This window comes from Perognathus longimembris, chromosome 12 (assembly GCF_023159225.1).
Source record: "Perognathus longimembris pacificus isolate PPM17 chromosome 12, ASM2315922v1, whole genome shotgun sequence".
NCBI lineage: Eukaryota > Metazoa > Chordata > Mammalia > Rodentia > Heteromyidae > Perognathus > Perognathus longimembris.
In genome coordinates this window covers 26339125-26351201 of record NC_063172.1, presented here as the reverse complement: position 1 = coordinate 26351201, position 12077 = coordinate 26339125, and the positions used below count along the sequence as shown (strand labels likewise).

General features: G+C 34.8%; 1 protein-coding gene across 21 annotated transcripts in view; it reads left to right on the top strand.

The window, feature by feature from the left end:
- Rims2 (regulating synaptic membrane exocytosis 2) overlaps nt 1-12077 on the top strand; it is a 380757-nt gene that overhangs the window by 106394 nt on the left and 262286 nt on the right. For all 21 annotated transcript variants that reach the window (XM_048358539.1, XM_048358538.1, XM_048358540.1 and 18 more), the window contains one exon: nt 5054-5364. In XM_048358539.1, the coding sequence (XP_048214496.1) occupies nt 5054-5364 (311 nt within the window). The remainder of the gene's footprint in view (nt 1-5053; nt 5365-12077) is intronic.

Below are 12077 nucleotides of genomic sequence, written 5' to 3'. Positions count from 1 at the left end.
CCGCCGTTGGTCCTTCGAGTATGGCTAAAGTTCGTGTTGGCGTCCCCGGCTCTCTCCTTCCGCACCGCTGGGTTCCCCAGCTACTTACATCTGTCCATTCCCGGTGTGGGCCCGAACTTCCCGTTGCCGCCGTGGCCATATGTCTTGGTCCGCACTCTCCCTAGTGTCCATGGAGTCCCGCTGTCTGGACTCTGCGCTCCCGGCAGTTAGTCTACCGATCGCTGGGTCCACTTTCCCAGCCTGGCCCTGTTCGGGCCAGGGTCGGATGGTAGGGGGAGGGTGCCCTGTAGATTCTTCGGCTCCACGTAGGTTTTCGGCTCTTCTTTTTTACTCCTTTTTGGTTTCCTGCGTTTCTCCACTGCTTCTGGCTGCTGGTTTTGCTGGATTCTTGATGGGGTGTTGGGTGCTGGAGTTCCCAGCTTGCTATTCAGTTGGAGCAAGTTGGGGTACCTCCCTACTGTGGCGGTGCCATCTGTGCTTCCTGGTCTCCTCTGCGGTGCCCTGTAGTACATTTCCTTTCATACAGTGTTTTCTGTTCCCTCATTTTCTCCTAGACTGTCCCTCCCACCTCCATTCATGACTAGTGTGGTTCACTTTCATCAGTCTGGTGAGCTCCACTGGTGCATTTTTTTCACTCTTTTCCCGAGTTCTGTACCCTCTCTTAAACCCTTCTGATGGTGTATACTTAAATACACCATACATAGGGTAAAGAAGACAGAATCATCAAAAACTAAAAACAACAAAAAAAGAAAAAACAAAAACCAGATCCTTTATTTCCATATCTTGGCATTCATTTCAGTATGTATTTTTTTTTTTTATTTAAAAAATGCACTTAGGCATTGTGTCTTTGTGTTTCTCTCCAAGAGTATCCTCTTTTGGTCTTACTGTGTGTGAATATCTAGATTCCTGTATAATTTATCATATCACAGTGTATCTTAGGTCTAATTTCTGCATATCGGGGAGAACATGCATTGTTTGTCTCCCTGAACTTGGCTTACCTCATTTAACACAATTGGTTCTAGTTCCACACATTTCCCTGCAAATGATATTATTTTACTCTTTCTAATAGCTGTGTAAAATTCCATTGTGTACTCATCTATTGTGGGGCATATGGGTGGTTTCCATATTTTAGTTGTTGTGAGTAGTGCGTCAATGAACATGGATGTGCAGGTATCTTAATCATATTCTGGCTCATGATGTTCAGGGTAGATGCCCAGGAGTGGTATGTCTGGGTTGTAAGGAAGGTCTGTGTTTAATTTTTTGAGGAACCTACAAACTTATTGTGTGTGTGTGTGTGTGTGTGTGTATGTTTAAAAAATACCTAATGTTTTTTTCAGCCTCAACTAGGAAGTTTGTAGAATTATGCATTAGTGTTAAGTGACAAGTTTGGTTCCTTAGAAACCTTATGTCTTAATGTGAATAATGATTGAAAAATAGGCATATTTAGGACTGAAAGTTAATATAACACCTTATACTTTGAAGTCCTCAATTGTTAAAACCTATATAATTTTTTGATAAATACCAGGACCAGTAATAGCAGTAAAGTTTTAACATATTCATGAATATTTATATACACATATATCTAAGATATAGCATTTTTCATGAAATATAATTGATGGTTAGCTTATTTGGTTAATGTGTTTCATTTACACAATCCTGTGATTTCATTCCCAAATTAGTTTAAATATTTTTTACGGACATGGAATTTTTCTGTAATGAATATTATTCATCTCATAGTGAAAGATCATCTTACATATAGGTGTGTGTGTGCACGTGCATGTGCATGTGTTTGTGAGAGGTAGTTCAAAATAAATTACTCTTATGTAAAGGTCTGCAAGAAAGTGTAAGTTCTCTTATAGTACTTGAAGTGAGTGGGTTTAGGATTTAGAATTCTTAAACTTTTGAGATTTATAAACTCTAAAGTTTATACAACCTATAAATCTAAAAGAAGAAAAGAAATACAGTTTGAGCCAGGCATGGTGGCACATGCCTGTAATGCTAGCACCCAGGAGACTGAGAAAGGAAGATGGAGAATGGAAACCAGCCTGGACTAAATAAATAGGAAGATTATGTCTCAGAAAACCAAAAACATTACATTTTGAAACAGTATTATATACTCTGAAATCCTGAGTTCTCAAGACCCAGATATTTGAATGGCAAGAACATACATTCATAAAAACAAAACAAAACACCCCTCCCAACCCAAAAGCCAACCAAGCAAGCAAGCAAGCAAACAAAAACAACAAGAAAAAAGAAATGCAATAAAACAAACAAAAAAATCTCTCCCCCTAAATAAACCCTAAGAGATAATTTGTATGGTAGAATCTGAAGGTACTAGGAACCAGCAGTTTAGAGAGGCCTAAGTGATCTAGTCAGATAAAGATCAATGAATGAGGATAGCCTAGTGAGTTTCAGGAAAATATTAACACATAATCTTGAATAGTATTCAAATATAATCCTTCATAATTTATTCTTATATTAATATCTAGTGAGTGTTAACAGGTGGGGAAAATAAAGTTAGTAATGCTTCCAACGAGTTCCTCATTTTGGGCTTCACAGAAAGGACACAATATGGTCCCATGAATAGTTCCTACTAAGGTGAACTGATGAGAATATTCATGCACTCATTTGGTCTTACTTAGCTCTGTAGAGACCACATTTGCAGTTCACTCGTGTATTGAGTTGAGAATCTTTATCATAAAACAGTGATTCTCAAACTCAAATATCAAATTTGTTTGGAGGATTTTGGAAGAGGGGATGTCACAGATTGCTGTGCCCTTCCTCTAACTTTTTAATGCAGTAGGAGATCTTGGATCTAGGGATCCGAGTATGACTTATTCCAGATATATTTATATTTTAGAATCATCTGGCATAATTTATCACTGCAATATGCAAAGTAATCTGCTTAAAACAAAGTTACAATTCATGTTTGTTTTACAATTCTTTTGTAGCTCTGTATCTAGTGTGTCTTTCACTTTAAAAGAGGCCTGCAATATGTATGTCATAGATGATATCAAAACCAGTCATCTTTTGATCATCATATAAAAGAAATTTGACTTCTGATACTATTGATACATAAGATGCATTTGTATTTATGTTTTTAAAATTTAGTCATAATAAAAGGAATTTCTACTATGGAGGTATTCTTTTAAAACATTTGAACAAGATAGGCTATTTTTACATTAACATATGTTCTATTTATAAAACAGGCATATAGGCACATAGTTATTATTGATGTCTGTCATTTTTTTGGAATTGACAAGATAAACTTTGCTGTTATAATATCAACTGTGTAATTTCTCAGTGAAGAACTTCAAGTGAATTCAAGTTAGCAAGTTAGAAGGTATTGATTCTGTAAAGATATAATTCTGTGATTTATACGATCTTACTATGCTAGCAGATAATATAATCCTTGTCCTCAGAGAGCTTCACATTTAGTTGGAGGTTAATACAATTCAAAGAAAGAACAAAATGTTAAAAAAATGAACTGTATTGTATGTTAGGAATTACACAAACATGATATTGGTATAATGGAACATTAAGCAAAATGTTTAAATGATATTTTTACAAAATCATCTGTGTTTCAGCTGAACACACCATGTTGAATGCTAGGGGTTGGACTATAGGTTCATTGCTGTTACATTCTTAATTACCAGACAGAAGGTTTCTTTTACTAGAAATACCTATATTGATATAATTTATTTTAATTTATTTAGATATGATATAATATTTAGCAATATGGAGAACTGTACAAGGATAATATTTCACATTAACATAACATCCAAAATCACTTGCAATAGGAGCTCAACTTTTCTTTTGAATTTCTCTTCTGATGAATTAGAAAAAAAATTTCAGAAAGGATTAAAGAGTTTTCTGATTGTACACATAGTAGTTTACTTACATTACTGGAATATCAAAATGTATATGTTAAAAATCATATATATGGAATATATTTATAGTAAATATATAGAATGGTTATTACCAGGGGTTCAGAAAGGGGAAATAGGCCATTGCTGTTCAATGGGTGTACAGTTTTAGTTTTAAAAGAGTTTTTAGATGTATTTTGCAACACTGTAAAAGTACTTAACTAAAGAGTGCACCTAAAAGTGGTTGATGGTAAATTTTATGATATTTTAAACCACATTAAGAAAACAAATGGATTACTATAAATTATGAGCAATTAATAGATTTTTACTGAGATAATGTTTTTAGCTTAATTTTAAGCATTAGAAACTATGTAAATGAAATGAAAGTCCCTTCAAGCAGCATATAATGTTATTGGTGATAGAAGATGACCTTAATACTGATAACTGATTTATTGGAAGTCTGTTATGTAGCAGACATTTTAATATAAATTGTTTCTAATTTTTAAAATCGTACAGAAAAACAAGTATCAGTATTTTAACAACATTTTTTTTTTTTTTTTGGCCAGTCCTGGGGCTTGGACTCGGCCTGAGCACTGTCCCTGGCTTCTTTTTGCTCAAGGCTAGCACTCTGCCACTTGAGTCACAGCACCACTTCTGGGCGTTTTCTGTATATGTGGTGCTGGGGAATTGAACCCAGGGCCTCATGTATACGAGGCAAGCACTCTTGCCACTAGGCCATATCCCCAGCCCTTAACAACACCTTTTTAAGGAAACTAATTTCTATAGATTTCTGAGACTAAGTTCTTTAGCAAGCTCACTTTGCAATCTTTAGCAAGGAGTCTGGGAGTTAGTATTTAAATTAAGTCCTCTAGCTTCAAAATTCATTTTTCTGTGTACTCTATTAAATATGTAATTAAGTAAATATAAAGAATACAAATAAACATCTGGTAATACAAATAAACTAGTAATTTGAGTCTATACTATTTCTGTTCAGTATTGCTTATTTCATTATAATTACTCTGACAAAATTAAAAGAAATGATACATATTTAATTTGTAGTAGTTACTTGCTTAACTTCAGTAGGATAACCATATAATTTTTGTGTTGGCTTGAATTGCTGTTTCTCTTTTTGTGTGTTTCTAACTTTTGGAGAGAATAATTTCTTTTTACCATGTTTTCTTTTGCAGGTTATGTGGGTATGTAATTTGTGCCGAAAACAACAAGAAATCCTCACTAAATCAGGAGCATGGTTTTATAATAGTGGATCTAATACACCACAGCAATCTGATCAAAAGATTCTTCGAGGACAGAGAAATGAGGAGGCACCTCAGGAGAAGAAAGCAAAACTACATGAGCAGGCCCAGTTCCAGGGACCTTCAGGTGACTTATCTGTACCTGCAGTGGAGAAAAGTCGATCTCATGGGCTCACAAGACAGAATTCTATCAAAAATGGGTCAGAAATGAAGCACCAAATTGCCAGTGACATAGCTTCAGACAGGTAAACATTTTGTTTAATCATTAGGTAAATGGATTATTATTAATCTTCATTTCAAACAGAAAGTAAATACATGTAGAATGTTTAGGCAACAATGAGTTGCTCCAATGTAATGTTAATGTCTGTACATTGTACATCATATACTGAATGTGATGTTTAAGGGTTGAGCTATGTGAGGTTATGTTTGATGTGGGAGCATTATGAAACACCTTTCCACATTAAAGAAATTAAATGGGTACCATTTTTTTTTTTTTAACTAAAATCTTCCTAGTGGAAGTATGTCATTGTAGTTTTCCCCTCTCCCCCCTCTCTTGAGCAGTACTGGAGGCTTTGTACTCTTCCATTTTTCTGCTCATGTCTTGGGTTCTACCTTTTGCTGTTTTTGTTTTGTTTTTCTGTTTTGCCAGTCCTGAGGCTTGAACTCAGGGACTGGGCACTGTCTCCGAGCTTTTGCTCATGGCCAGCACTGTACCACTTGAGCCACAGTGCCACTTCTGGCCTTTTCTATTTATGTGGTACTGAGGAATTGAAACCAGGACTTCATGCATGCTAGGCAAGCACTCTATCACTAAGCCACATTCCCAGCCTGTTTTTTTTGTTTTTGTAAACAATAGGAGTGTTATGGTTTTGTTGTCCCTGACTGGCTTCAAACTTCCATTCTTAGGTCTCATTCTCCAGAGTAGCTAGGATTTATAGGTGAGGGCTACCAGTGCCCAGCAGCTCTCACTTTAGTTTTGAGTTGCACTTCTCAAATAAAGAGAGGACATTCTTGTGTTTAGTAGCAATTCATATTTTTCTTGAGCTGTGCATTTTTTAAAAAGTCCTTTTGTGCTTTAGGATTACTTTAAATTACTGAGTGCTTTACATTCCTTTTAACTTATATACACTGCAAAAAGTTTGTTTTGCAGTTTCTCAAAATATATTTGATTAAACAGTTTCTTAACTGTCTTTTGATGAAGATAAATTTTGTTTTGGTGGTGTATAACTCACTATTGCTTTTTGTACTTTTTGTGTTTTTTCAAAGGGATTATTACTTGCCCTAAGAATCTGAGAGATGATATATTCTGATTCCTTCCTAAAACAGTTTTATCTTAAAAATTATAGTCAAAACATATTCTGTATTTTCTCTTAAAAGTAGCATTATTTTAGGTTTTACATTTATCCTATTTTCAAAAATTTATAAAAAGTAAGCTTATATTTTGTGGGGGGCATCTGGACATTTATTGGTCTGTTTGTTAGAAATATTATTGTTTTCTTAATGATTTGCCTTTGCTTTTTGTCCAAAATGAGTTGTCAACATTTGAATGGGTCCATATACACAGTCTTTCCATCCCATCCCATCCCATCCCATCCCATTTCATCCCATCCAATAGATGGGTCTTCATGTCAGTACCACATTGTTTTGATAACTGCTGATGTATACTGTTAAAATCAGATGGTGTTGGGCCTCTGACTTTTTTTAAAGTGGTTTTTATTAGAATTACATTATGAGCATAGGTTAGTGTTTTTCTACAAAGATATGACTGTATTTTTTAAAAGTAGAAATATATCTGCTATTTCTGAATAAGAGAAATAAACAAAATGAGTTTATTGTGAGCAACATATAGTTGGATCTTATTTTTTAATCTGTTCAAGTAGTCTGTCTTTCAATCAGAGAATTTAATCTATTTACATTTCAGGTAATTATTGATAAGTAAGGTCTTATTACCACTATTTTCCCCTCCCTCCTTCTATCTCTCTGTCTCTTCAGCCCTCCCTTCTCTTCCTCTCCCTCTTTTATTTATTTAAATTGATAAGTGAGAGCCAGGCATGATAGTACATGTTTATAATCCTAGGATAAGACAGGAGGATCAATGAAGCCAGTCTGGAATACATAGGGAGACTGCTTCAAAAGGACAGAGTGAAAATGGTATCCTCTGTATGTAGTCTACAATATGATTTTATTTTATTTTATTTTTTTGGTGGTCCTGGGGTTTGTATTCAAGCCTTGTACTTTCTAGCCAACTACTCTACAACTATACCCAGCACTTTTTATTTTACTTATTTTTTTCAGATATGGTTTCATGTTTTTGACCATGGTTGGTCTAGACTACAAATGCCAATTCTGCCTCACAGATAGTTAAGCTTGCAGGCATGGACCACTATGTCCAACTTGCTTGTTAGGAAAGGTCTTGCTAATGTTTTGCTTGGGCTGATCTCAAATTATGATCCTCCAGATCTTTACCTCTTGAGTAGATGGCATTATAGTCATGACAGGAAAAAAGACAAAAAAAGTGTTAGTAAAAAATTCTTTATGTGGATTCCATTCTGACCCACATTTTAGATTTTTGATGTTCTATTTTAGATCTTTACCACTCATCTCTTAGCATACTAGTGTAGTTATTATTTTTACCCATTTTGGTCTTTAGTCTTAATATTAAGGATATGAATGGCTTATGCTGCATGCTTACAATATTAGAACATTCTGATTTTGTTTGAATAGTTGCTCTTACCAGGGAGTTGTATACTTTCTGATGTCCTTGTTACCTTTCAGTTTGCCTCTTTCAGTTTGAGTCTCTTTTATATTTTTTGTTGGACAGTTCTTATGTAGAGGTGTTTTCTCCTTTCTTTAGTCTGTGAATGCCTATTATTTTTAAGGGATACTTTTTTTGAGTACACTATTCTTGGTTGGTAATTTTTCCTTTTAGTATTATAAAATTCATGTCTTCTCTACTGTACTGTGAGGTTTCTATTTAGGAGTCTGCTTCAGATGATGAGACACCTTTTTATCTTATTTTTTTTCTTGCTATCTCAAGAATCTATTCATTATTCACCTTTGAGACATTGATTTTGATATAGTTTAGGGAGACTGGGTGAGTCGAATCTGACTGGTGACTTTTGATCCCTCCCTCCATCCCTCCCTCCCTCCCTCCCTCCCTCCCTCCCTCCCTCCCTCCCTCCCTCCCTCCCTCCCTCCCATTCTTCCTTCCTTTTTTTATGCTGGTCCTAGAACTTGAACTCGAGGCCTAGGCACTGTCCCTGAGCTTCTCTGTTTCAATGCTAGCACTATACCATTTGAACCAAGGTGCCACTTCTGGCCTTTTCTGAGTACCTTATTGGTGATAAGCCTCTCATAGACTTTGTTGTCCCAGCTGGCCTTGAACCATGATCCTCAGATCTCAGCCTCCTGAGTAGCTAGGATTACAGACATGATCCAGCGGTACCTGGCTTGATATTTGTATCTTTTATATTTGAGTTGTTTTATTGTTACTTTGAATTTGTTTTCTTCTCAAGTTCTTCTTGAACCCTATAGCTTAATAATTTGTTTTTTCAATATTGTAAAATCCTGTGAGCAGTTTTCATTGGTTTTTCTCCTTTACCTTTGTATTTTGAAATAGCCTGTCTTTGAGCTCACTAATTATTATGCCTGCCTTATTCTTCTACTCCTCTATGGCTTCTCTGGTATTTAAAAATTTACTTAGAGTATTTTTCTGCTCAATGATTTTTTTTGTCTGAGTTTTAAAAATCTGTTTTTCAGAGAATCATTTCTTTGTGTTTCCTTGTAGCTGATAGGATTATTTTAAGGTAGTTGTTTTAAATCTTCCTTTCAAGAGTTTATTCATATTTTCAGGGCTTTATTTGGACAGTTAAGTTGGTACCACTTTTGGTGAATTATGCTTATTCAACAAATACTTAGTGCATATGAATACTTAGTGCATAGTGAATTAATGAAAGCTATAACATTGTCTTTAAGTTGGCTGATGTCTTTTCTGTAGAATCTTTGTCTTTTATTGACAGAATGATTATTTGAAGATAAATAATGAGATGTTCTTGTTTAGTCAGTGCTAAAACCCTTTTTAAGAATACAAAGTAAGCACCAAAACAAAAGTTATCCATGTGTGCATGTGCTTGTATGACAAATCTTTGTCTTAAAATTGGCCTGGGCACTGTACTTGAGCTCTTGTGTTCAAGGCTAGCCCTCAAACACGAGCCACAGATTCACTTGCAGCGTCACGGACTCTTGCCTGGGCTGGGCTGGCTTTGGACTGGGATCCTCAGATCTCTGCCTCCCTAGTAGCTATTACAGGCCTGAGCCACTGGCACTGGCACCTGGCATGACAAATTATCTTTTAAAGTTATTAAATAATAAAACATGTTTGTAGTTATAAGTTTACATTGTACCTAGGACTGTCTTACTAAGACATATTGTCACTATATTTATAGGTCTCTTAAATGAAGAAATGTGAAAATGATTCAAGGTATACTTCAGTTTAATCTACATATTGACATTTAAAATACTCAAGTTACTTCTTTCAAGAAAACAGACTGACTTATGTATAGACAAACCATTGATAATAACTTGTTAAACAATTCTTTTGAAATATTTAGTCAGTAAGGTGTTAAATAATGAAGATGCATTTTTACTATTTGACTATAACTTGTACAATTTCTGTTGACATCTGATGTCCACTAGAGGGCGCTCAGTCACTGAACATGTCTGCAAAAGAACAAAAATGGTGAAGAATCAGTATTATTTCATTTCAAAGTTAGTATAATTATTTTAAGCAATCCAAAAGATATAGAAGATATATTTAACATGTTACTCTATGCAATATGATTGCTTCTAGATTAAATGAGTATTCTTTCCCCCTTTTTATTAATATATATTAATGGTACAATGAGTTTTGTTGTACATTTTGTGCATTTGTATAATATCCTTTGATTATATACACCCTTACTACTTCTTATTTGACTGTGATTTTTATCAATTCCAAGTTTTTTTGTGTGAATCTAAAAAAATTAGCTGTTGCTCTACTAACCAGTAAGTGGCGAAACTTTAAAAAGTACCTTAAAATGAGTACTTTCACACATTTAGATATTACTGAAATTTTTTTTCCTACAAATTGAGGACTTGAACAAATTAAACAAATATTGTGATGCAAGAGCTGTGTGTTTCTTCTTTATTGCTATATTCTTAGCACCTTGCAGTTGATAGTGGCTCAATTTAAACAGTTGTTGAAAGATTGAGTGGATAAATAGTTTATCGCAAAGGAGAGATTAATTAGAAGGTTAGTGAGTGTCTGACATAGCTCTAGGAAAAGAATGAGACTAGACCTTATGAACAACTGTAGTTATATATTAAAATACTATCTCTCTATTCAATATATTTCTCTCCTTCCTCCTCTTTTGTGTTGGTTCTGGGGCTTGAATTCTGAGCCTGTAATGCTGTTTCTGGGCTTCTTTTGCTCAAGGCTAGCACTTTATCTCTAGAGCCATAGCTTCACTTTTTTTTTTGGTAGTTTATTGGAGATAAGAGTCTCATGGGACTTTCCTGCCTGTGCTGGCTCCAAACCAGAATCCTCAGATCACAGCCTCCTGAGTAGCTAGAATTACAGTCATGAGCCACAGGGCATCTGGCATCTCCTCTGTTTTTTCAGTTTATCCATTTTTAGTGTTTCTCTAAAACAATTTTTACTGCTCAGCTGTTTTGTAACTAATAGAGTAAATGAATGAAAAGAACTTTATAGCAGCTTCATAATGAAAGTATGATGAATAATTATATATAACCACTTGGGGATTAGTGTTAGTTTAAATAAAAAAAATTTAGAGAGATTGTCACAACACTGAACTATGAAGATACAGTTAAGATCCAAGATAATGTATAATAACATAGTTGAACTCGGACTTTAGAGTTGAGATACATACTGCCTACGTATGAATTCTACCATTGAATTATTGTGTATTAGGGTGTATATTCTGTTCTGTTCCACAGATACATGTATCCAAAGAATGATCTAATAAAAATAAGCAGTTTAATTAATTTTCCTGTAGAATATATTGGATTGTTCAATGAGTGGATTAGAGGAATGAATGAGAGGGTTTTGAAGAACACAAAAGTTATATTTTATCCAATAATAATTTCCTAGTTACTTAATTTGAATGTATTAGAAGCCATAATAAAAAGTGAAAAAGAAATAGCAGTTATCACAGAAATGAAAATAGAGAGTTTTCCCCTATAATCTAATGATGGAAATGCCACTGGGAAGTAGAATGACAAATAAGGGATCATTTCAGCTTTTGAATAAGAATAAGCTCATTTTTTTTATCATTTTTGCCACCAGATGGCAAAGGTGCATTCTTGGAAGCAAGTGATTTGCAATTCTGTATTGTTTCTTCTGAACTTTTTGCAGTTTGGACAAATAAGTCTAAGTTTACATCTGAGAGCCTAAAAATAGGACTTCTCAGGTAGTGGTGAGTTTTCATAGTCAAAACTGGGTTATTCTTAAGTGTTGGTGTCTAGTTCTGAGATATTTTATGTATCAGATTGTCTTTACAAACATTTTATACCAACACTTCAAAATTAAAATGTTCAGAACCCTATGTTCTCCCATTTGTTCTCACAGTAGCATCATCCTTGTCATTTTCTTAGGCATTGCTGTCTAATCTTCTTCCTCTTGACTTTCATATTATATTTACTTACGTTTTTGGTCAGTTCAGTCTTTGCAATGTGCCTTGTATTCAGCTTTCCCTTTCTAGTAGGGGTTGCCACTGCCCTTGTTTAGAAATTATTTGTCTTGCTTCCTTATTTGCCTTCTGCTTCTCTGCTTTGGTTTACTGCACGTTCTACTTTGTCTCCAGAATCATACACATGCACACAGACACAGACAGATACATAGACAGACAGGGTATATATAGACAGACAGACAGACAGACACACACACACATACACACACTTT